The sequence below is a fragment of the Drosophila obscura genome, unplaced genomic scaffold (assembly GCF_018151105.1).
Source record: "Drosophila obscura isolate BZ-5 IFL unplaced genomic scaffold, ASM1815110v1 contig_165, whole genome shotgun sequence".
NCBI classification, from domain to species: Eukaryota; Metazoa; Arthropoda; class Insecta; order Diptera; family Drosophilidae; genus Drosophila; species Drosophila obscura.
In genome coordinates this window covers 1,663,136-1,689,465 of record NW_024542752.1, presented here as the reverse complement: position 1 = coordinate 1,689,465, position 26,330 = coordinate 1,663,136, and the positions used below count along the sequence as shown (strand labels likewise).

At 43.8% G+C, this 26,330-nt stretch overlaps 3 protein-coding genes and 1 long non-coding RNA gene across 8 annotated transcripts in view; all 4 read right to left on the bottom strand.

Annotated features, from left to right (window-relative positions):
• Positions 1–6,058, bottom strand: part of LOC111072462 (protein kinase shaggy) — a 59,692-nt gene extending 53,634 nt beyond the window's left edge. For both annotated transcript variants that reach the window (XM_022364361.2, XM_022364362.2), the window contains exon 1: positions 5,969–6,058. The gene's annotated coding sequence lies outside the window, so the exon portion shown is untranslated. The remainder of the gene's footprint in view (positions 1–5,968) is intronic.
• A 1,860-nt stretch (positions 6,059–7,918) lies between these two features.
• LOC111072420 (phosphatidylinositol 4-kinase alpha) lies at positions 7,919–16,795 on the bottom strand. The gene is given in 11 exon segments (XM_022364267.2): positions 7,919–8,673; positions 8,763–9,009; positions 9,084–9,272; positions 9,339–12,045; positions 12,114–13,079; positions 13,159–13,565; positions 13,567–13,676; positions 13,996–14,055; positions 14,875–15,978; positions 16,053–16,266; positions 16,498–16,795. Coding segments are annotated over 11 exon segments (6,486 nt in total). The 5' UTR covers positions 16,594–16,795; the 3' UTR covers positions 7,919–8,287.
• A 3,258-nt stretch (positions 16,796–20,053) lies between these two features.
• On the bottom strand, positions 20,054–24,142 carry LOC111072422 (E3 ubiquitin-protein ligase ariadne-1). 3 transcript variants are annotated; one of them, XM_022364271.2, is made up of 8 exons: positions 23,717–24,142; positions 23,379–23,651; positions 22,622–22,774; positions 22,492–22,551; positions 21,027–21,676; positions 20,828–20,951; positions 20,506–20,732; positions 20,054–20,430 (listed from the first exon to the last, which is right to left on the bottom strand). In XM_022364271.2, exons 2-8 carry the CDS (start codon positions 23,595–23,597, stop codon positions 20,349–20,351), a joined length of 1,515 nt encoding a protein of 504 aa, XP_022219963.2. In that variant the 5' UTR covers positions 23,598–23,651; positions 23,717–24,142; the 3' UTR covers positions 20,054–20,348. The 3 variants fall into 3 exon arrangements, with proteins under 3 accessions (XP_022219963.2, XP_022219964.2, XP_022219962.2); XM_022364272.2 differs by having other exon boundaries at positions 22,492–22,548; positions 23,379–23,599; XM_022364270.2 differs by having other exon boundaries at positions 23,379–23,599; positions 23,717–24,141.
• An 856-nt stretch (positions 24,143–24,998) lies between these two features.
• On the bottom strand, positions 24,999–26,140 carry LOC121403882. 2 transcript variants are annotated; one of them, XR_005967528.1, is made up of 2 exons: positions 25,893–26,140; positions 24,999–25,290 (listed from the first exon to the last, which is right to left on the bottom strand). It is a non-coding gene; the product is annotated as an uncharacterized LOC121403882 (long non-coding RNA). The 2 variants fall into 2 exon arrangements; XR_005967529.1 differs by lacking the exon at positions 25,893–26,140 and adding an exon at positions 25,379–25,757.
• Positions 26,141–26,330: the final 190 nt, after the last annotated feature.

Below are 26,330 nucleotides of genomic sequence, written 5' to 3'. Positions count from 1 at the left end.
CTGAATTGTGCAAAAAGAAGAAATGAAGAGAGAGAGAGAGATGAAGATAGAAAGAAGAGGGCAACAACAAACAAAAAATCATTTGAAATAAAATTACTATTGATTTTGTTTGTTTGTGGTGCTTCTCGAAGGAAAGTTAGTGGTTCACTGCTTCTTGGATATTACCCCTTGGACTGCTTATCCACTACATATTCGCACTTGTAAAATGATTCACGTCACCACTTCTTTGATGAATCAACTGCTTCTTGGCAGTTAACTGTTTTTAATGTGAACTATTAAGAGTGCTTCTGCTTTTACCCCACCCCGCGTTTCAATTGTAAAATGAGCTGCTTCCCAAGCCTGTGTTGCACTTGCTGAACATTCTCAACGATCTAAATATGGAATGGTATTAAACCACCTTAAAAAACAAACCCATTCGAACCGAATAATGGAAATAGTAGACCAGAGCTACACAGTTCTTCCTACTGCACCACTCGAACAATCAGTTCACTCGACACCTGGAAACATAATGCAAAAAAAAAAAAAACAGGTGTTGATAAAATATGTCCACTTCATCAGTCATATGAACATCATGGAAAATGATTAGACAATTGACTAGCCACCGGATTTAGCGGCTAGCTAAAACTGTTTGCAAGTTACGCTAGTTTTGCGTTTAATTTGCCGCCAACTCAATTGTCCTCAAATGTTTAACTCATTCCAAAAAGTGACAGACTCACACTCGTTCAGAATCACACCCAAAACCGAATGTCTCAACTTATTTGAAAAATGCAAGAGCTAGGCAAGAAATCCACGAACAAAGAAGGTAAAACTACGTCATGTCATGGAAATAAATGTATGTAGTACATAGAATATATGTATTTATACGTTAAGTACATACTTACATACATATGTACATATTATATTAAGTATATTAAGCAACAAAGAAGTCATAATCACAATCTTATCGTATGGAATGAGTAGCGGAGTTTTAAATCTTTATATTTTTGTACTTCTTTTGTTTCGAAAACGAATACACACACAAAGAAATACCAGGCTAATTCTATCAGTAGATAGCGATAGAATCGTTCATAGATTACACACTTTTTGGTGGAATGAAGGGGGTTTAAGGGGGGTTTTCTTTTCGGTTCCTTTCCCCGCCCCCGATCAGTGTCAGCTGATTGGGTGTTATCCATCGTCACGGGCTCAGCTGTTAAGCCTTATTTGTCTAATCTCTCACTCCCGAATTGTACTGCCCCCATTCCAACTTACGCGGCGTTAATATGTTGTGAATCCTGTGGGTTTGGTGTTTGTGGTTCCATCCGATAGTTACTCATTTCACTGATTCGATTTCACAGAACAAAAATAGAAAGAAATAACACACACCAGAACAACACTCACCAACAGAAAAACTCTACAACTTAAAAAAAGCAGTTTTTATATTTCCCCTCCAGATGGAGTTGAATTATTTTTTAATATTATATTCCTATTCGACAATTATTATTGAATCCAGTAAATTGCATACACACTTGAGGTCCCGTTTAACTGTAGTAAGCTTTACAAAATAAAAAAATTTACTTTATTCTCCAAGTAAATCCTTTGACAAGCAGTGTACCACTTTAAATGTGTAAAGCAGTGCAATTTTTATTTCAGCTGTTCTGCCTGCCTTTAACCACGTGACAACACTTCTGCACTCTCTTTGGATGAAGTAATGCCCCGTTAGTCAGCAGAGTTCAGAGGCATAATAGCGTTAAAAGAACAGGCACATGCACAAACACCGTAGATGGCCCACACCCACACGGACTTGCCGTGCAACCCGAAAAGACACACGTGACACACACACAGACAATTATGTAAGCTCCTGCTGCTGCGGCTCCGCTCCTGCCTCAACAACAGCTGATTGCAGCACAGGAAAACGAGACACACACACACACGCGCATAAATTTGCAAAATGTTTGTGTGAAAAGTTGCGGAAAACCCGACAACGTCATAGACACAGCGAAATTTGTGTAGCAGGAAAAATCATCGCATTAATTTTGGAACCCCCCCGCTGCTGACAGAGAACGCGACGCAATTGAATCGAGAACGAAAATGACGATGACGACGACAACGAAGCAGTGCAAATTGGAAGAGAGGAAGCACCGAGAGTACCCGAAATAAAAGGGGGGAAAACGGAGCACAGAACTACAGCAAGGACGCCGCAGCAAGCTAGGCATCAACCAGCTTTGACTGTAACTAAGCGGAATGCTGCTGCTGGCATTCGGGCACCACTGCTGCTGCTGCTGCATTGGGGGCGCAACTAGTGCGCCATGCTGTGGCATAGGGAATCCGCCTGCCTCATCGTGGGTCAGTCGAAGAACCGACAGAAATCCTTAAAGTTGTTGCTCTACCAACACTGCCGCCACAGAAAGAAGAAATATTGGGATGAATGGGTATATAAAAATAACCAGATTATTGCTTTTAGACATACATTGTATGTACATATTTGTACATAGGTATGTATGTATGTATATACATATCTTTATTAAATGCCAGGTGCTGCCCCACCAGCTGCTGCTGCTGCTGGCTCCGCTATGCGGTAATCGATAAAATTGTGTACAAAGTATCGGAATGTCACGCGCAGGCGAAGGACAACTCTGGCACGCGCAGCCTTTGCAGGAAAAAGTGTTGCCAACGAAACGACACACACACACATAGAAATACATGCTCATCTTGGTATTGGTTAGGATACAAACAGCTGTGTGGAAGAAAAGCAGAGCCAGAAAGAAACCTGTTTTAAATAATTCGGTAATAGGTTGCCAGGCCATGCTCTTCGGCTTTCCTTCCACCCTCTCCGTCTCCAATCCTGCTCGCTCGCTCTCTCTCTTTAACCGTGTGTGCACACGTGTCTGTGTGCCGACACAGGAAGTTGACAACTCTGGCATTCAACCTTTTGGCATGACTTCATATGTGTATGGGTATGGCGTGGGCGTGGGTTTGCTTGTCCCTGAGCTCTCTCTGTCTCTCTCTCATCCCATTAATGCATTGCCTTCATGCAGTAAGTAGGTCCTCCTTCCTTCTATGGCATTTTGCCTTTATTTGTTATCAAATAATGCCTCTGTGGACAGGCATCAAATTTCACGCGTGACTTTAAATAAAGCCAGAATGGGAGTTTATTTGTTCTGTCTTCCATCTAATAGATTATATCTAGACAATATCTATTGTACACCTATTGTATTTGTTTATCGAGGATCTCCTTTTCGATTCTCAAGCGATTCTTCTGCCATTTTAAGGGAACTTTTTCGGGGTTCTTTGGCTGCACAAATCTGTAGGGCTTGGAGTTGGACTTCAAGGGATTCTTCATCCAAAGTAAAATGTATGTGTCCGATTCCTATTCCTATTCTTGTCATTTTCTTTTTTCTTTGTGGGGTCTGTGTCTTAGAGTCATTTTCAATGTCACTTTCAATCCACACATTGCACTTTGCAATCAGAATAATGATGAGGGTGTCCCACCAGCCAACACAATAACAACAACAACAACAATCAAAGCCAACGCGACAAAAAGAATTTTCGCACAAATTTAATTTTATTTAATTTAAATTCCTTTAGACCGGCGCGCCGTGCGGTTCATTATGGAAGCATCGTCGCGCATTGCCGGCGTGCAACCGTCGACTCTCGGACACTGTCACAGGCGGCATAGTGGGTCAGAAATAAATATCATCAATTACTCGTACGACGGGGCCTCAAACCACTAGAAAAAGCCCAACACCTCCTCCTTCGTCTCCATATCCCCTTGAAACGCATGAGTAATCCTCGCGGGCACAGAAAATTCCATTCCGCTGTCGTTTTTTTTTTTTTGTCAACCTTTGGAGAGAGAATATTAGGATTTTGATCCCATATAAATTACTATATATCCGAAAAGTAAGCATCTCGGGGATGAAGTCTGTGAAATCCACAATTTCAAAGATACATATCTGATTGAATATCACTTGACAAGTCTCATAAATAAGGCTTAATATATTATGTACAATCGGAATGAAGAAAACAAATCAAAACCATTGGCAAAGGCAACCCGCATTGGAAACGCGGATATTCTTTGCCACTTCATTGTGTGAGAATTGTGTGGAGAGTGGGGGAGAGTTCACGGCTGTTGTAAGCCAATTAGAGATCATTTGGATTATCTACTTGGGTCACATGCAATGAATCCGATTAGCGGATCAACTATAAAGAGTTGGACATTATTAATTGCTTGGATTACACCGTTCCAGCCACACTGTCCTACATAGATCTTTCAACGGACGACAGAACCCTCTCCCGTGTCTTGTATGTTGATCGGTCATATGGTGGATGTTACGGGTTTCTTTGGGTTTTCCATCCTATATGATATAGTGCTCCAATTTGGCAGTTCCAACCTACATATCTACACACGAACTACTACTACATACTACTTGCTACTTGCACTTGTATTTTTGGAGTGGAGTGGAACCACATGGAACCTCTGCGTTGTAAACATCTGGTCAAAATCGGAATTGTCAACAGCATACAGCACTGACCAAAGATAAGACACCGCGGAACACCGATTCCTTCCACACACACTCAAACACCTGATTACTAAGCACTCCTGGCGCTTCTACTCACCTGACTTTGTTCCACTGTGCAGCGACTGCGACGTCAGCGTCAGCGCAGGCAGCAACGTCGTCAATTGCAGTTTTATGTTCGTACGCTTTCGGCGCGGAGCGGATTGTGTGTGCCGCCTCTGTCCGTGTGTTTGTTTGTTGTTTTTCGTTTGCAACAATTTCATGTAGTATTTATTTATTCATTCAATTTTTGAAGCACTCGAAAAAAAAAAAACCATTGAAGTCCGTCGCACACACACACACACAAAATAGGCGGGGGACACGCGACACTCACGTACACTTGTTCACCTATCACCACAAGGAAGGGGGAGGGTAGGGCATGGGCAGGGAGAGAGGAGAGTTTAGTTTCGGCAGCGGGAGCGCTTGTGTAACGCGATTCCCATTTTCGTGTAGAATTTTGTACCGAATTTGCACTGCTTACAAAACACTCTCCCCACTTCACAGAACTTCTACTTAAATAATTTTTTTATTTTTTTATAATTAACATAAGTAAAGCAGTCACACACACACATATGCAGGCCCACGAATGGGGTGAAAAAGATAGAGAGAACAGAGCAGAGCGAACACACACACAGCCACACATTTGCGAGCGCCCCGAATTTGTATTTATTTAAAAAAATATATAAATTGTTAAAATGCGATTATTCATTTTTAGGTATATACATTTTTCCTACATTTCTTTTCGTTTAAATTTTTTGTACTGCTTTCTTTTAGCAGCCGCTCACGCACACACACACATAGGCACGCGCGCGCACACAGAAACACACACACACACGCAGAGGGCAGAGAGAGGCCGCGGCCGCTGCTCTGCTGACTTTTTTTTCCATTTGCTACACCTTGCTTCCGCATATACTTTTTCCCTGCTCCTAACGCGAGAAAAAATCCAGGAAAATACCGAAAAAAAATTGGAAAAAAACAAAATGCTGCATATGGTTATTCATTGGCACTTTTGCTACCTTCTTCCCCTCCTCTTCACTGCTTTGTACAGGCTTCTTGTTCTAATTACTTTTACTTGCAACGCGTGCGTCTCTCGCGCTGTTCACGTTGTACAATACATACATATGTAACTACATATATAAATATACATCAGTATTTTTTTTGGCACTTTGTACTTGGCGTTTTTTTTTTTTAGTTCTCCCTATTTTCCATTTAGTATGTGCGGATTATTCGTTTTTATTCGCTTTTCGATTCGTAAATGTATGCGTGTGTTTTGTTGGAGAGTGTGATTATTTATCGAATGCCGACGACGACTAACTTTTTTGCCATTTTAATATGGCGGCGGCCCCGTGTCCGTGTGGTGTGTGTATTGTGCACAGAGAGGCGCTGCTGCCGCTGCAACAACACCAACAACATGGAGCACGGGCACAACTACTTACACTTTCACTAAACGAAAAAATAATTATGCGCCGCGCGTGCGACTGTTCTCGATATTGACTAACAAATACATTTACTAAATTGGTTTGGTTGTAGTTAGGAGGAGTAGAGGTCTCGAACCATCGAGGGCACTATCGATAGTATCGATGTTTTGCTGCTATCCGCTACTATCGACGGTTTTGCGACTATCATGATAGTATCGAGCTACAGTTGTTGCACTTCTGATATATTTGAATTGGCTGCTCTAAAATGCGAAGACAAATATGTAAACAAATCGACAGATGGCATCTAATTTTTACAATGGACAAGTATCTGAAAGATTTCAATGGTTTTTTAATAATTATTTGAGCCCGATACTTTTACGATAGTATCGATTGTTTTTTTTTAACATTCAATGGCTCAGCTATCAATCGCTTGACAGCTCTAAGGAGGAGGATATGCCTCCGTTCGTGCGTAAATTGTCACGACTCTTCCACACAGCGTGACCGATAACGATAAAAAATACCATCCGGCCAAAATAAAAATACCATTAAATACCATTTCAGTTTCGAGAAATTCCATACCATAAAAAAACCAGGCCAGTCCGGCGATCAATCGAGACTTAACCCACTTAACACCCCTCTATTTAAAAAGCGTAGCACCCTTTGTTAAAGCGCGGAAAATAATACTGTTTGTAAATGCTCCTTGTAGCTCCATCCTCCTCTTTACTGACAAAACAAAAATGACCACCGATACCATTCACCTGTAATGCGTAAAATATGTTAAGGTTACATAAATTTCGGGGAAATATTCAATAGCCCCCAGGTCGACAATGGGATAACGTTCTATTCTACTGATTGAAATTGTACTCCATAACTTTGATATTCAGTCTAACATTACTAGCTAGTTGGCCCTCTCAACCCTAAACAAATAATTTTATCCGATAGATCAATTTTCTACAAGATTGGTTAGTTGTCAGAAGTCCTTTTTATTGCATTGCTTACATAAAAAGGTTTAAAAAAAACGGCCAAAGCATAAAACGTAAATGTTGACTAAATGTGACGTCATTGTTGCTGGTCAACCAAGTATCTTCCATGCGTATGGACTTTTGTATACCATATTTCTATAATATCCATTTTCCCAATATTTTCTCATTATTTTCTCGCTGAAAAATAAATAAATATATAAGTTTACCTTAATAATGGCATTAATTTCTTTTTAGAACAGAAGTAAGTATGGATAGAATGGACCATTTTCAATTCCATTGCTTGAAAATAAATTGCTCAGTTCCATATTTGAAAACCCCGCTGCGCCTGCGCCCCAGAGATAGGCGATATTCATCGCCATAGCTTTCTCCATAATTTCTCCTAGAGATGTGACGTCGTTGTTGGTGGCGTTGCCAGACTCGTGCAATTCGTAGTTGCTGTGGGCTGTCACACCAGGATTTTTGTGACCCGTTTCATTACAAATTCGCTTTGAACTGATCTGGCAGCCCTAATAGACTTATCGCATGCAATTTCGATACAATTTATCGCACTGCAGTAGCGGTACATTAAATAGTTTAAATATGTCATCCAAAGTTAGCGGGAATAATTGGATCTAGCAAGCGGAAGGAACAGTACTATCATATTTCCCCGCCCGAGAACGTAGAGGAGGTGCACCTGTTCCAGGAGTTGTAGGTTTTATAAATAAATATTTACTTATGTATGATTAAATGCCAACGAGATGTCTGGTTATTAACAAACAAAATGACTCTTTTGTGTATATTTCAATAATGCCTCTGTCCGATCGATTAAATAAAATGAATACAATACGAATACATTGAATATCTTTCGTATAATGGAATTATTCGTGTGTTCGTTCCGTTGCCGTTCGACACCACCAACTGGCGGCGACACATAACGTAGTATGTATAACATTAAATACATTTACATATAAATACATATATGCATATGCATAAATATATGTTTAAGTAGTATATACTTTAATGGTGTATATTGGTTTGGTTTGTTGTGTATATGTTATGTATATTAGTATATATATATATGTAGGTAACAGATACATTGAACAACATATTGCCCTATAATTGATTTAATATATGCATCGTAAATACTTCGAAAAACTTGCAACACCTTAATAATTACTATCATAAGGGCGATGGGAGCGGGGGAGCGGGGGAATACAGAAATAAATTGATATTTAGGTTAAGAAAAATACATAGAAAAATAAAACAAAATACATAATTCAATACACTTTTTGTTGTTGTTTTTGTTTTGTTTTGTTTTGGAGAGAAACAAAAGAAACATCATACCACAGGACGACAGCAGGAACCGTAACCACATCTAATAGGGTATCTGATTCTGATAGTACTGGATCATGTCATAGGTACGCGTGCGGAAATTCTGATAAGAGTTTCGTATGACGGACAGCATATGGGCGGCGGCCTCCTTATTATTCTTGGTGGCCACAAATCGCTGCTTAAGCAGATTGATTGTCTGGCCCCGGAAGCAGGGCAGACCCGTATCGAGCATCAGCGAGACGAGCGACACAATCGCATCCTGGTAGGGGCGCACCGCTAGAAAGGCCTGTACGCATAGCTCACAGAACCATTTGAAGGCGGGCGAATCCATTTTGCCGCCCATTATCATAACCATCTCATCGGTGAGCTTCATGTCGGGCTCAAAGCCGATATTGCCACCGGGCGATGATTCGAACATGAAGCCAAAATCTAAAGCAAACACACAAGACAATCAGTCAATGCGTCCCCCTGGGAGATTCTCTCTCTCTCTCTTCTTCTTTTTTCCCTTTGTTGCTTACCAATGTGTATGATGTGGCCATCCTTGTCGATCATAATGTTGCCATTGTGGCGATCCTTGATCTGCAGCAGATACCCAATCAGCGAGTAGGCGGCCATCGATTTAACAAAATTTGCACGCGCCGCCTGAAACTCCTTGGAGCTCTCATCGCCATACTGATGCTGGAAGTACTCGGATAGCCCCGAGTCTGTTTGCCTGCCCAATTGATCGCGTGACTTGGCATTCGGCACGCATTCGATCACGCCGCACTGAGGAGATAAGTAAGGTGGCACGGGAAAAATTAGCATTTAGGAGTACGAGGCAGGAGGAGGTGTCTACTTACGCCTGGAGCTGTGGCCACGACGCGATAGGGGAACAGAAACAGATCGAGGCCAACTTGTTGGAAGATATTCTTGAATATGGTGATCACCTGAAGCGCCAGCATATCCTGACGCACATCGTCGCCCACCTTAAAGATGGCCGCCTGCCACGACTCAACGCCCAGCGTTATTTTGGCATCCTCCTGCGAGTTCTGTTCAACAAACAACAACAACACATAAGAAACGAGTGAGAGCGTTTGAGAGCGAGTGAAACTTACCGGGTTATTGGAGACCTCCATGGCACGTGTCTCCAGTTCCGTGATGCCGCACCTATAGACACGAAAACGTGCTAAATACGGCGCCTTGGCGGCACTCTGCATGGGTGTGCCGCTGCTGTAATCAATGTCCAGCACCATGGCCTCTGGATTTGAAGGCAGATAACAGCCGGACTGCACCTTAATACGGCTAAGGGCCGCCAAACAGGCATTCTTACGCTCAATGCCCTTGGCAAAGGAACGTATCTCACCCGAGACGGCTGTAATTTTTCCAAAGAAATCAAATTCACGCTCATAGAAGCGCTTGGCGGCGCCCGAGAACGAGGCAATGATGTTCTGTGAGAGCAAATCCAGTGCCTCATACAGATTGGGATCGCGATGCATTTGATCCTCGTCCATATACATATTCGTTTGCATATTCCAGATGAGCTGGTGTGCCACGATCTGCGAACGCTTCGATATATTCTTAATGAATTCCACCACATAGCCCATGGTGTCGTGTCGCAGCGCCTGCACCAGTTGGGGTATATACGGCAGCACCGATTCGGCGGGGAACGATGATAGCGACTTGACCGCATACTGTGCGGTGAGCGGATGCGATGGATACTGCCGCGAGAAGTACGATAATGCCTGGATGGGGGTAACGGGCGACCAGGAGAGTATGTACACCAGATCGGGACTCTCTTGCAGCAGATTCTTGGTGGTGCACAAATACTTGAGGGCCTCCGGTATATGACAGACGGCAATCGGATCGGAGCAGACCAGGCGGGAGACCTCCTCGTCAATGATTTCGGCATTCTTGATACGTTGCGGCAGAAAGACGGCCAGCGATGGATTGTAGCACCAGGCAAGGCGGGCATAGTCACGCCACACGTTCGCCTTGTACGGACGATTGCGCCATTCGGTGATCTGCTCCTCGCCAGGCACTATCAGATCGGGCAGACAATTGGGATTGTACCAGGTGATGAGAAACTCCAGTTCGACGGCCAGCAGCTCGAGTATCAGATTGCGCTTCTTCATGTAGTCCTTGTCGTAGGAGTCCTTCTGGTACTGCAGCCGCTTGGATCGATTCGAGCGCTTCGATAGCGTTGACGTTGAGTGCGGTATGGTGTTGTACCAGCCGCTGCTGCCGCCCGTCACATTGCCGGAGGCGCTCATCGAACGCATCGAGTAGTCGGGCCCACCGCTGATCAGCGATGCCGTCTCTGGATTGGCCTTGACGCCCAGCATTTGATTGGAGCTGCCCGATGCATTGGCCGCCGCCATGTCATAGTCCCCCACCTCGGAGGTGACCAAATGCTTCTTCTCGCTGCGCATCGTCTGCCAGAACTTGAGCAGAATGAGTATGTCGTCCAGCAGCTGGTCCCTGCTCTGTATGGGGCAGGTGGGCGGGCCGCAGAAGTAGTCGAGGGCATTTGAGTAGATTCGCTCGCGCAATATGTTCCGGGCCAGCGACTTGGGTATGGTGTTGCCCTGCAGCAGCGAGAGGCCGCATTGCAGCAGCTTGAAGCGACAGCCGACGGTGGCCACCTGCCGGTTCTGTCGACTGCTCTTCAGAATGGGCAGGCAGCGGTGCAGCAGCAGGCAGAACATCTCCACCTTGTCCCGGTTACAGTACTTGGCCGTGTCCACCATCTCCGACAGCAGCTGCAGCCAAATCAGATGCGGTGCAATCAGGATGGGGCTGCTGACGAGCTTGCAGCCCTCGAAGGCGGCCAACGGATGGGTCACCTCCTTTTCGAGGGCAAACAGACCCATGCGCTTCTCGAAGGTCGTCTGCCAGGCACTGACCATCTCCTGGATGAAGCACAGCTCGAGATCCTGCCGTGCGGTCAGCACCCACTGCCAGCACTCGACGGCCGTCTCCATGACGGACTCCGTGAACAGTTCCAGCTGCGAACTGGCGACGGCATGCAACAGCTTGCGATCCACCTCCGCACAGATGATGAGGTAGGCGGTGGCTCGCCACAGGGCGCCCCGGTGACGGGCATCGCTCTTATCCCGGCACGCCTCCCACACATCGCTGACCAGACGCTCGGCCAGTCCGGCCTTGTCCTGCTCACTGAGCACCGACAGCAGGCCGCTGATTTCGCCCGCGTACTTGCTACGCAAGCACAGAACCGACACGAATCGGGGCGTGTCCGAATTGACGCAGCTGGGCCGCTTGCTGAGCGTGCCCAGGGCATTGCCCGGATGGAGGTAGCTGCTATTGACCACCGAATCAATGGCCAACGCCAGGCCGCTGTGGTGGGCCAGCACCGGTGTGGGTATCTGATTGGGATACTCCTGCAGGTGGGAACGCGTCGAGCGTGGCGCCCATTTCATCGCCTCATTCACAATGCCCTGACAGCGATCGGCAAAGTCCTTCAGCCGCAGCTCCCTCGCCGGCAGCGAGTCCATCAGCTGCAGCGTATATGGTGTGGATACCACACGCAGCGTGGGCGTCTCCTCATTCGGATCGAGGGTCAGCGAGTAGGCCAGCAGCTGCAGTATGTCCAGCATGCACCAGAGCACCCGACGATTCCACAGCAGGTGGGGGAAGCGATCCACCAGCTGTGACAGATACTGATCGGCCACCAGTTGGATTTGCTTGTGTATGTGATTGAAGTAGACAAGCAGCAGCGTTGCCTGCGACTCGAGCACCTTCTCACGTATCTCATCGTGGGCGTACAGAACATTGCGAAACTTTTCAAACACCTGATCGGCGACGCTGCAGAGAGAGAGAGGAGTGTAAAATGAGCAAAAGTAAAATCAATAAAAGAAGGAGCTGGCAATTACCATTTAACACACTGCCAGATGCCCGTTTTATCCCGCTGCAGTGCCGTGTCACACAGATAGCTCATAATGGGCTCCAGACTGGGCTCATCGGCATTCTCGACGCGCAGCATCTCCAGCCAGTAGACACTCAGCAGGTATGTGCACTGGGCAAATGTCAGCTTATTGATGGCCGTCGCCACATTGTCCGATGAGTGCTCGAGCAGCATCAGTATCTGGCTGCGCAGCTCGTTCACTGAATCGCTTTTAATGGCCAGCGTATAGTTGAGCTCGCGCATATCCGATTTGTGGGCCGTTTGTGAGATGAGTAGCGGCGATTTGGCCGCAATCTGCTGTACACCCTGATACCAATCGGCTGGCCATAAACGGGCATTGGTAAAGCCCATAACGACACAGTAGGCCCAAAAGTCCTTGAAGAGCTTGTGCAGCCGCTGGCGTGGATTCTTAATTGGCGGCAGGCGACGCACCAGTACCGCAATCACCGGTATTAGCATGCCCAGATTACCAGCCCGTGAGCTGGCCTTCTGGGCACCCGGCGTATTGTCGTAGGAGCGCTCACCATCCAATCCAATCTGCACGAACAGCTCCAGCAGCTTGCCCAATAGCTCCAGCATCTCCGCATCGCCCTGTATATTGGCAGCAATATTTCCCAGGGCATTCACCACCGCATCGGAGACATGATGGAACTGCTTGCGATGCTCCGGATCTGAGGTGTAGGCCAGCGAGGCCGATTGCACTGTCACCCGGGAGAACATCTTCATGATCTCATCGAAGACATGCGTCTCGCACTGTGAGATGATCATGCAGCCCAGCTGGTCGACAATCAGGGCATTCTGCTCCGATGGCACCTTGCAGAAGCGCTGAATGAAGAACTGCAGTATGTTCTGTGTCGTCTTGGAGGTGTCCTTCAGTGCAACGGCCACATGGCCCAGCATCACGATGATATTCAGGCTAACCAAATTTGATTCGCTGCAACAAAAAGGTAAACAAGCAAATGAATGGGTGGGTCATGGGGGGTGGCATAGAAAATACAGAAAAACAGAAATACCTTTCATGCTTCTCGGCGGTAAACAAACGATTGGACACATTGGCCACCAAAGCGGGCACACAAAACTGATCCAGTGTGTGTGCTGCACGCAGCGCAATCGATAGATTCTCAATGGCTGCATCACGAAGCGCCTCAAAGGCCACATGCCCGCTGCGTCCACTGGCGCCGGGGCCCCCAGCCGCAGCCGCATGCTTCTGATTATCGTTTAGAATATCGACCACAGCACGCGAATCCGAATGCTGCACCACAATCTTGAATGGCGTCAGCTCTTTCTCCTTCTTTTGGAGCGCCAACGACTGCATGGCATGGGCATGCAGTTTGCCCAGTATGGGGCTGGGGTCCACCAGAAAGTCACGCAAATACGATATCGATGTTCCGGCTATATTGGGAAATTTCTGTGCCAGCTTTGCCCAGGCCCTCCAGGCAGACCATCAGCAGGGGCATGTGATCCATCACGATCTTGTGGCTGAGCACGAGATTCAGCTTCTGTGACAGCCGTCCGCATAGTTTGTCCGCCTCTGTGTGAGCATATAAATATTAGTAATCTATTTCGTCTCATTTCTCTAAAAACTAATTTGAAAAACTCAAGGAGTAAGGACAGGATAGGGCGGGGCAGCATGCAGCATAGGATGGTGGATTGCGGATCGGGGAGGCAAGGCCAGGCGGCGGCAAGTAATGCAAACAACGCAAGAAACCAACCAAAAACAAAATAACCAACAACAAAAAAGGTTCTCGAAATGCAACACAATTCAAATTAAATAAATCCCTTGCTGGGAGGGTACAAAAAATAAACAAAAACTAAAAAACAAAAAAAAACAAACGCATTTTGCTCTTGACCTTTCTTCAATAAAAATTGCAAGCCATTCTGCAGGGATGGCACCGTATAGTCGACATCAACTAAATAATAAATAAATAATACGAGTATTTTGTATTCCATGATATTCCGGGGGGGGCAAGGGGGGGCGCACACAAAAAACCACCATCAAAAATAAATTAAAACCAAAAACCGAAAAATCAACGAAAATTAACTAAACCAAAATGAAAAGAAAGAAAGAGAGAGAGAAAGACAGGCAGAAACAGAGAGCGAGGAAGAGAGCGCAAGAGAGAGAGAGAGAGGAGGGGGCACGGTACATAATCTTTGGTTTTAGCCTTGCAGAGAAAGACACGGAAACCCCTCAAAAAGAAACCTAACTACCATCTATCCATGATTGGCTTGCCGGACAAAAAATAAAAAATAAAGAAAACAAAATACATGTCGTGTGCATGACGAGCGCACAGCGCGAGTCTAGCCAATAAGAATTGTTTCTTTTTTGTTATTATTCGAGTGCTTTGCAAATTCAAAAAGTCCTTTCAAAAAAGGAAACCAAGAAGAAGGCACATTTTAGAGCCCATATGCGATGTGGGTCTCAGTCTCAGCCCTGAAGCATATAACATTATTGTTTGTATATTTTTATTGTGGTTGCAATCAATCAGCTTCAAACGCTAACCTTCCTTCTTTATGTTGAATCATTCCTTTCCTTTAACGACACCTTTTAAGACCCTCTTTCTTCGCTTCTTCTCTGCACATCTCATCTCATCTGTTCTGATCTGATCTGATTGCTCTCTAAATCTATTGAAACCTGAAAGGGCACAAAAGAGGCAGCTGCATAGGCCGCCATTGCCATAGCTGCAGCCAGACGGCGCGGCGGTGTATATTGAATGGATATTTGTGCTTACCCGTCTCATCGCGTATGGCCCAGACAAGGAGATCCACACAGGCGGCATTGGCCATCACATTGACCTTGTATTTGTTGACAACGGCAATGCCGTTCTCTTCGCGCCGCTCACGCTCCTGGTCCTGCTGCTTATTCTGCAGCTCTGTCTGGCCGTTGAGGAAGAGCCGCTTCACAAACTCCTGCACATCCTTGGTGAAGGGTGTGGGCAAATCCACCTGATGCTGCAACAGCTCGCGCAGCAACGTCACCAGCACCAGATTGAGTGTCTCCGAGAAGCTCTTGTAGCAATATCCCTTAATCTGGTGCAGCGAGAATATATCGCTGGCCTGCTCGTCCAGATGCTCCAGCGTATCCTTGGTCAGCAGCTTCTTGGATACCGCGAATATCGTCTGCAGATGCTGGATGGGAAACGGCGGCACTCGATACAGGGGCCGAGGACCGCCCTTCGTTGGCGATTCGCATACCCGCATATTGGGGAACTGATTAAAGCTGGAGCCGTAGCGCGTGAAGAAGTGCGTCCGCGGATCGTACGGCACCGAGCAATAGCTGTTCAGGGATGGCTTCTGCTTGCTATTGTTGGCATTGCTGGCGTTACTGTAGAAGCCATAGCCCAGGTGTCGCTGCCGGTTATCGTCATAGAGCTGGTGGTGGTGTTGGTGCGCGGCCAGGCTGCCGGACATCGAGCGGGGTATTATCGGTCGAAACTGATGGTTGGCAGTGGCAGCCAGGCGCTCGCTGCTGCTAAAGGAGCCGCCACAGGTGCCGCTGGCACTGCTGCTGGCGGTGCCGTCACGCCCACCCACCCGCTGGATGGGCAGCAGCTCTGGCGGAAAGATGCGGCACAGCAGCGGTGGATCATTGCTGGCATAACGGCCCATCGAACGGGCCAGTCCAAATAGCAGCGGCACCGTGGCCTTGCAAAGTATAATCGGTGGCGGTGCCGAGCTGCTGTCCCTGCTGGACTTGACAATGTTGGTCAAAGCGCCCAGCGTCTCCACCTGATTGAGTATGATCTCCTCGCGCGAATCCGGGCACTTGGCGGCAATGTCCGACAGCAGGGTGTTCAGGCAGAAGCTGAACTTTTCGGCCGACGGGATGCGCACACCTGTTACAAATATAATAACCAATTGGCCAATTATTTAACTCTCTTCTCTCGCGCTAACGCTGGGTAAACGTTACGTTCGATCTTGCTGCTCCTCGCATCATCGATCCAGACCGCCTTCGGCAGGCACTTGGCCAGCCGCAGCAGATAGGGCACTATCTGTGACTCGTGCTGGCAGCCACTCTCCAGAAAGTATATGCCCAGCGCAATGACCGCATCCTGGGCCCTGGTGTCCAGGCAGAAGACGCCCGCGGCATTCTCCTGCGGGCAATAACGGAACAATGTCTGCACCTGTGGGTAGTCCATGGACAAAGGTCAGTTTTAGTTTCTGTTTTCGTCGTTTACTTTATCCAACGAGCTGTCGGTAATGGCATACCCCACCCCCCATCCCCAGTGACACACACACACACACACACGCATGTCTGTTTTGGTCGCACTTCAAGGTCAGTGCAAAAAGATGAACCGAAAATCGACTTTTCAACTGAATGGCATTGGGACTGGGGGGCGGCATCTGTCACTAACCTTCTCCCACGGCGTGGGCTGGATCCCAGCCAGCACTCGGGCCAGACATAGGACTGCCCGCTGGTACGTGTACTTGTCCGAGGCGGTCATCGTCATCTCTCCTCCAGGTCTCCTCCACTCCTCTTGATGCTTTTACGGCTGTTTTCCTTCTCTTTAAGGGGCGTGGCACGTTCGTTTTCGATGATCAACCACCCAATAGATTATTTAGTGGGTCAAATAATCAATCTAAGCGTTTATCATCGTCGTAAATCGGCTTTTAAATTAATATTTTGGTGTCAATTAGAGGTGTCAAACCATCGATGGCACTATCGATAGTATCGATATTTTACTGATAGCCTCTACTATCGACGGTATTGCGACTATCATGATAGTATCGAGCTACTTGATATGTTTGGATTGGCTGCTATAAAATACGAAGTCACATTTGTAAACAAATCGACAGGTGGCATCTAATTTTTACAATGGACAAGTTCCTAAAAGGTTTCAATGGTTTTTTAATAATTATTTGGGCCCGATACTATTACGATAGTATCGATTGTTTTTTTCAAAACATTCAACGTTGATATTCCTTGAATTTGATATTCCGGTTAAAATTACTAGCTAGCTGGGACTCTCAGCCCTAAACAAATAATTTTATCCGATAGATACATAAATTTTCTACAAGATTGGCAAGTTTTCAGAAGTCCTTTTTATTGGATTATTTACATATTAAGGTTCAAACAAAAACAGCATAAAACGAATTTGTCGTCGTTTTGTGGCGTTGCCAGACTCGTGCAATTCGTAGTTGCTGCGGGCTGCCATACCGTGATATTTTGTGATATGAAATTCGTCAATTTTGATATTCAGTTTAATATTACTAGATAGTTGGCCCTCTCAGCCCTAAACAAATTATTTTATCGAATTCCTCAATGAATTTTGTTTAGGATTGGCTAGTTTTCAGAACTATTTTTAATAGGATTGTTTAGATAATAGGGTTCAAACAAAAACGGCCAAAGCATAAAACGTAAATGTTGACTAAATGTGACGTCAGTGTTGCTGGTCAACCAAGTTTCTTCTATGCGTATGGGCTTTTGTATACCTTATTTCTTTTAATAGATGTTAAATGTTTTGTTCCAAGCTCCATTGAAACATATGTTTTTTACCTATATATGCACATGTTTGTGTTTTATAAATACATTTATCCCGGTTCTGCTACCTATTATTGGAGCTCGTGAGCTGAAAATTTTCGTTAATATCTTTCAAAACAGAGACTGAGTAGTTTCTGCATTAATTGGAGCCAAAAATTACAAACAAAATCTGAAGTCCATAATATCCATTTTTCCCAAGGTATGCAGATTGTTGCTCATCCCGTGCCAAAGTTGCACAACAATGCTGCCTCTTCATTTCCACATGTTGCTGAATTTTTTCCCATACAAATCAAATGTATCTTACGGGAACGCGTATGGAATGACGCAACAATGAATCTTCATTCCTTATGCGTTCCCGTTAAGAACATGTTTCTCACACCACGAAAAGTCACCACGAAAACGCTCACCTCTGAAAAGAGAGCAAATTTTGAAAAGCCACCACGATTTGAGAGCGATTAATATCGATATTTTTGTACGATTAATGGAGTTTGGCGGTCGTTTTCAAACGTATATATATGGAAAAATAAATAGTTCACTTGATTTGTTTTGTCGAGTGCGACTGTCAGGAACCGAGAAAAACCGACGCCTACAAAAAAGTCTAGGGATAAACAGAGGAGTTCAAATGTATTTTTTTTGAATTTTTATTTTCACTAATTTTTGCAACATTTCATCTTTAATTATACATACATAGTTTCTCATATTTTTACAATTGTTTTTTGGTTTTTTTTTTGTGTTTTTGTTTTTGTTTCTTTTTTTTTAATATATTTGTATTCCGTTTTTGTCGGGGTTTTTTTGCATTTTGTAATTCGAACAACTTTAAACTTTTTACATCAATAAATGAGTGTTTTTCTTTTCCACTTTCTTGTGATTGTTTTTATTTATAATTACTATTTTGCTTCTGTTGTGAGAATAGCTGAGAATGGCTGAAATAAGGGGAAATGTTGATTAAAGGATCGTGTTCCAGCCGGGCCGAGTCCTGAAGCGTGTGTGTGTTTGTGGTGGTGGGTGGGGGGTTTGTGGGAATTGGAAACCATGGACAAATCTGCATTATGTACAGCGATTCACGGCCATTGACATGAGTAGATTAAACCTCGCCATATATGTATGTTTGTATAGGTATGTGTATCTTGGCTATACACACTTTTTAAATATTTCATATTTATGTAGTTGCATGTGCTCTCGAAATATATCAATCATCTGCATGTGGTCTGTGGTTCCAGTCCCATTCCAGGGGCAAAGGTTATCCATTCCTGGCCATTCCTGTCGTACCCGATTGATTTGATTAATTTACTGCACAGCTGCCGAAGTAGCTTTGATTTGATTTGATTTGAGTTGAATGAAACATTTCCATTCCATATATGCTAAGCACAATTGTTTATTTAAAATGGTGTGTGGCGGGGGCAAAACAAACTAAATTTATAGATGGGAGGTGATGGGGTAGGACAACAACTAATCAAACTAAGACACATTTTTGTATGGAGCCGCATGAATTGTGGGGGAGGGTGGAGTTGGAGTTAGAGAGGTAGAAGATTGGTAAATGGATAAGAAAGGCATCCTCTCAAAGGTTGCTTAAGGAACAAAGAAGTGGGAGTTGGCAACTACATAAATATTTCCCCTGGCTTACATTTGTATCATTTTTCATATTCTTTTAGGTTCTATTGCTTGTATCTTGCTTCTGTGGACATTGAAATGGAAATTTACTAGTTTAAGTTTTTGTTTTGTTTTATGTTTTGTTTTGTTTTTTTTTTTTGTTGCATTTGCATTTTGCTTTTGTATTTTCGATTTTGGTTTCTTGTTTTGCTTGGATAACATGAAGATCTTGTTTTTTTGCAATTGGTTAACATCAAATAAGTTGCTTTAACTGTTGATTATTCATTCGTTTACTATAATTATTATATGTTGCATGCTACTGCTGCTGCTGCTGTGTTGCGGATGATCCATTTGTGACTTTGATTTTTTGTGGTTGTGAGCTGCATCGTGGATTGATTGATTGGTTTTTTTTTTTTACATTTCTTGTCTGAGTTTCATTGATCTGTGTCCTGTGTGTACATGCCTCCTCAATGGTCTGTATTTTTTCTGTTCGCATTTGATGTATGAAAAGATTTTGTACATATATCCAATATATATACACACCCATATAGACATACAGATTTATACCCTTGCAGAGAATCATCTATCATAGCTGAGCTATGAAGATACATGGCAGAGGCAATTGAATTGAAGTAGGGGGAGGGGCCCTATGGGATACAAATACAGCAAATAATAAACCTGATTGCTGACCGTCAAGGTTATAACTGCAAGGGTATAACAAAATTACGGCATGCCGTAGTTATGTCCTCCTGCTCCTCCTTCGCACAGTACGTACAGTTCTCTTTTATATTAATATTTAATATAATTTTTAACTTTCTGCATTAACAATTATTCTGAAATGTTTTTGTTCTCAATTGCGACTTGGTTTCCCTATTCTTTTTTGTTTTGCCTACTCCGTGGCATGCCTTTTGCTTTCTCTGGTTCTGTTTTACATTTTATCAATCTTCTTATGTTGTAGTGGTGGGGTGCGGGGGGATAACTTTTAATTTAGATCGGATTCAGTTTGGGGATTGGTGATTACAATGGGGTACGGGTATGGGGGGGCATTGGCGCTTGGTATTTCAGCTTGTTTTACACTCGTGTCCGATTCATCGCTGGCTTAGCTTAGTTATCTTTATCTATCCATGACTCTCGTCATTCTGTATAATCCCACCACTCCTTATCATAGCCCTCGTGCACATGATGTAGCAGTACAGTGCAGCGCTTTTCACAATACCTGCAAACAAAATGGAACATGGAAGATGGTGAAGAGGTCGATCGATCGGTGGGTGGTTTGTCTTTATATATTTACCTGTATTTATCTTGCACTTTCTGTTTAATATCAGCCAAATTTTCAGATGTAATATCACGTTCCAAGTACTCGGACAACGTCTCTGTTGCCGACTCCAGGTCCTTTTGATTATCCTCGAATATCATGGATTGATTGTTCTTTTTCAAGTAATACGCAAACACGTACGTGTACATGAGAGTCTGGCGACACTGGCAAAGTATGTCGACAGCCTTTTTCAGAAATTGAACCTAGACATAAATAAAAACAAAACAAAAACAATGTACAAGAATTCGGACAATTATAGGACAGCCAGGGACACACTGCGTAGCATACGCGTACATACCTCAATCCAGGACATGTTGTGCTGCTGCATTTCCTCCATCTTCTGCTTCACAGACGCATACAATTTGTTCTCGAATTTCATTGACTGCATGTGATTCATGTAGCGATTATAGTAATGTAGATATCTGAAAGGGGATACACCGAATACAGAGAATGATACGTGGGAAGAAGGGATGAATGACGTTGGGTATGATGCGCACCTGGCCAGTGATGAGCGCAGCTTCTCCTGGGCATCGCGTGCCGTTTTGGCCTCGTCCTCGTCATAGCGATTGCAGTTGTACCAGGAGGAGCCGTGCGGCTCCCACGAACCGAGACACACCCAGCAGAATTCGTATTTGCAATTCTGATTCTTGCACACCATATGATTGCAGCCGCCATCCTTCTCGATGGTCACACTGCACTTGGGACACTCTTTGGTATTGGCCGCAATCCAGTTGGACGTCTCCGAGTCATCGTCACACTTCTTGATCCACTTCTTAAGCCAGCGGCATTTGACCGGATCGTGCCAGTTCTCGCCGCAGGCAAAGCAGAACACATGGCCACACTTGCAATGGACACGGCGCGGCTCCGCATACGGCACCTTAACCGCATTTGTACAATCGGCGGACGGACACCATCTCAGCAGTTGGTTGCACTCCACGAAGCTGTTGGTGATCAGCTGCTGGTATTTGACTTTCACCCGTGCATCGAGCACCAATTTGGTAACGGTCACATCGTCCACTAGGATATCACAGCCGTGCGCCGCGCACGATATGGTCTGGCCCAGACCCTCCGTCATGATCTTCGTTGTCAGATACTCGCGCCAGCAAATCAAGCAGAAACGATGTCCGCACTCCAAACCGGTCATGGACTGCATTACAGAGACACGAGACAAACAGAGAGAAACACATAATACTGGGAGTGTGAGTGTGAGTGAGAGCGAGAGATTGAGACATTGGTTAACGATGACCATGCCATCTCTCGGGGGGGTCATTTCCTGTTTGATTTAATTCGTTTCTACTCTGCTGGCCTATCGCAATGATAAGCTATCAAAATGCTGTCCGTCTCGATTAATTTAATTCAAATAATAACATTTAAAGATTACGTTTAATCTTGGGTCTGCTTCTTGGAATTGTCCTACTAAATCTTCTGTATCTTGCATGGACATCATGTTCAACGAAGCTTCTGCCAATAGCTGGTACAAATCGGAGCACTAAGTCATCTAATATTCTTTACATATATCCCATATCCTACCATATCCTGCACTCCATCTTTATATCTGTCGTTCCTAATCTTTTATATCTCGCTCGATCCGCCAGGGGGCACCCACTGGTCAGGAAAGTGACAGAAAGCGGCAGGGGAGTCAGTCACGGGAAATGGAACACTTTTTAAATATTATTTACCCTTGTTGCATTATTAATTGGGTTTTTCTAGCTAGTTATAGTCTCTGAGATCTATGCGCTTATCAAGACAGACAGACTGACAGACATAAATACTTGATCTAAATTATATGCATATATATATATATGTATATATATATATATCCAATGAATGAACTTTCTCTCGTTATCTACACATCCATGCATGCTTTGTAGCCAAGGGATGACTCATGGGAAACCTCCAGACTGTGCTCCTACATATCCAGCCGCTGCTCGGTGAACATTTATGGACGGTGGGTTAACTTACGTCTGGCGGCAGCAGTGAGAAGCATATTTCGCACTCTTCGCACTGGCTACGTGTCGTCTGCTAAGGGATAGAGATAGAGATTAGATATATGTCAGTTAATTGAACTCGAGTAGGTGGAGCATGAACTCACCTTTTGACGGACTGCTTCGGTGGCCTTGTTGGGATTAATGACATGTGCGCATTTGAAGAAGTCCTCCGGGTTATCATCGAAATATTTCTCCAATAGCTTCTCCCTGTCCCACTTGAAGTGATTCAGCAGAATTCGTGTCTTTGTCGTGGGCAGCTATAAAATTTAGAAATCAGACAAAGAACGAGGCAAAACAAAGATACGAGTGTTAGTGGTTGGGCAACAGCAACAGCAGCGGCAGCAGCAGGATGATGATGATGATGGTGAAAAGCAGGAACTGGGTCCATACCAAATTGCCATCGAAATCAATGCCAAAATTCATCAGACATCAGCTGATCGGTCGAAGCAGGGGCAAAGAGTAAACAGAATGGCTTTCGGATGTGGATGCCAAATGAATATTGCAAGTGTACAGGGGGACAACTCGGAATGGAATGAAGTGCGACTGCAGCTGGATTGCAGTATGCATTGATTTCCGAATTGGATTAGCAGGTATCACATGGAATGACAATCTGCGACCTTGTCCTTGGGTAGAGAAAGAACAGAACCCATTCGAATTGGTCCACTACCGAAGACCAAAGGGCCAGATTGACCTTCAATTTCTACATGATCTGCAGCAAATGGGGCTGCTGGCTGGCTGACTGGCTGGCTGACTGGCTGGCAAGAATGGGATGAGGTGGGGGAATCACACACACACACACACACATACACATACACACACACATATGTATATACATACAGACAAAATGTTGCCTCGCCTCACCTTAAGCAGCAGATTAACATCATCGATTATCTCCCTCTGATGTTGCACAATCTCGTCTGTGGTTAGCACCTTGTACTGGTAGTCATCGGGATCCATTTGACGCTCTGCTGAGCTGGGCATATCCACCTCCATGCCAAAATCATCATCACCATCGTCGCCCGACGACACATTGCCCGAGTCGACATTGTCACAGAAATCGTTGTCGTTATCCGAGTCCATGGCTGTATTGTATGTATGTATTTTTTTTTTATGTTTTGATGTTAATACACTTTGCTACGATATGGTTATTGTTCTGTTTTATACAAATTGATTTGTTTTTCACTATGTTTTTTGTTTACCTCTTGATTAGTTATTCTACGCACTTTCTGCCCCCGTTCCGTTTTGGATGGGGTGCTGGTGGTGGTCGTTTTGCTTCTTGTATCAGTGGTTGCAGTGTTTCTTCGATTTATTCCATAAATTTGTTGCACTAGTTGCACTTAAAGACTAAACTATTGCCAGGTTTGTGTTGTGTAGTTGTTTTCTTTCCTCTTGCTCTTGCTGCTCTTTATATATACATATATATAACATAACACATCTATCTATATACGTCGAAATATGTCATAGTCTGATGTGGTCACATTAAAGGAGATGTGTTTCAGGTTGCACGTTTAACTAATGTTGGACTTTTATCGTTCAATTTGCTGAATAAGGTGTTTCTTTTCTTTTTTTTTATTAATTTATTCTTAGTTCGTTCGTTTTCTTGCAACATTCGTAGATAGTATCGGGATAAGCGATGTTTTTATGGTTTTCTAGTATTTTTCAAAACGCGTTATGGGCATAATGAGCTTTTTTCTTGAACGTCAGGTGGCTCTGTTGATAATTACATCTCTGTGTAGAAGTTATCGGTATCAATGAAAGAACAATGAAACTATCAATAAAATAATGAAACGCAGTTATCGGTATCAATGAAAGAACAATGAAACTATCAATGAAATAATGAAACGCAGCTATCGGTATCAATGAAATAATGAAAAACACTCTGGTCGACACAACGCCACCTATCAGAAAATCCGCACACCATGTCGGCAGTATGGTCACACTGAAAACTAGATTGGTGCTGCACAACGCCAACTTTTGCACTCGAAACTCGAAAAATTCTGGCGCCAACAAAATGGTTGTTGACCAATATGATTGAAATTAAAACAAATGATTTTTATTTTAAATCTTTATTGCTTGCATCTTTCTTTTGATAATTCTATTGTATTGTTCACGTAAATACTAGATGATGTTGCAGCATCACTATATTCGAGCTCGCTCTGATCCATTTCGCTCATCTTCCATCTCCTTCTAAATGGCGTGCCCACCAATCTGAAAGAGAACGCCTACCAATGTTCCTATTCTAAATAAATCTACGATAATCAACAAATTTCGTATTACATTTAATGAGTCATACGAAATTTATCAAACATCTTTTTGTTTTGGGATTGTTTAAGGCTCGTAAAACGTTACCATTGCAATATTTTTTTTTTGCAACATTTTACATGCCTTTTTGACTTATTATTATTATTTTTTTTTTTTGTCGGCTTGTAAAACGTTACGTCTAAGGCGTCATATTTTTCTTTTCTTTTTTTCCAATTTTCATTTCACTCTTTTTCGTGTTGAACAGAAAGACAGACGAGTCAGTCGTGAAAAACCATTCTTTTTCCGCTTGTCAAACAATATCTCAATTGGTTGAAACTCGGAATAACTTTTTTAATTCATCTTTGCGCCCACGTTTCATTTTGTTTTGGCTTCGGAAAACGGTTCGAACATTTCATTTTTAGGGCGCAAAAACAAATAAATAATGTCTGTCGAACCATTCTCTAAAGCTACTATGCACTATAAACCACACTGTCCATTTACTTTTACCCCTTTGATGGCCATCTGAAACACTCTGAAATAGAAGAAAAAAAAAGAGTAAAAAACGATTATTAGTAACTTGCAACGTGTCTTCTTAAATGGTACCAACTAGGGACACACACAGCTAACTGGTCTTGTCTGGTATCCAGCTAGAGGATCTCGGCAGTTAGCCCACCACACGAGAACAAAACGTGAGAGCAGTGAGAAGGAAAATTATTAATAGGTCACCACCATTTTGTGCGCGTGTGTGTTTTGCCAGGCGAGCATGTATGCGTTGAGTAACCTTTCAATGGCAACTGTACCATTACCAGCACCATTTGTTGCCGGCCCCCCCCATTCTGTCCTAAGGTTTTGGGCACTCCTTCTAACCACGCTAACGTAAATCAAAACGTTTTACACTCTTTTACAGCTAACAATGTTGCCGAATTAGTTTTTTTTTTTCTTAGTGGACTTGGAACAAAATAGCTGCGCTGTGGGTGCTTTTATAAAACAATTTGTCTATTTTACGTTTGCTTTGTCTTGTTTTGGGGGTTCAATGAGTTTCTAACATCAGGCTTAGATTATTTAAGGAATAACTAGTTTGTTTTAATTATTTTTGGGGAGGAATTTGAGAGAAGATCACTTTTGTCGACTTACTTTGGATACGAATAATTTTTTTTGGCAAATAGTGTTGGGTGTTGTGTTCGCTCGAAAATTGAACGATGTTTATCCAACACTATAGAACTGAAGCAGCGACGCCAGAAGCGCTGCCATCCGTGATTGCGTTGATATTCCTCGATTTTGATATTCGGCTTAAGATTACTAGCTAACTAGAAGCCTCCTCACTGATCATATAATTTTCTACGATAAATGAATCCATTTTCTACAAAATATGCTAATTTGAAGTATTCAAATCCATTGAAATATTTATACAATGGGATTTAATAAGAAAATATTTTAAATATCGAAAAAAATATTCGAACACGCTAGAAAATACTAAACAAAAATACTTTCTTCTACAAAAATAAATCGAGTTCGAAATGTACAGGATCGATCCTAAATTTTTCGGTTATTTTTTGGTTTTCTAGATTCTTG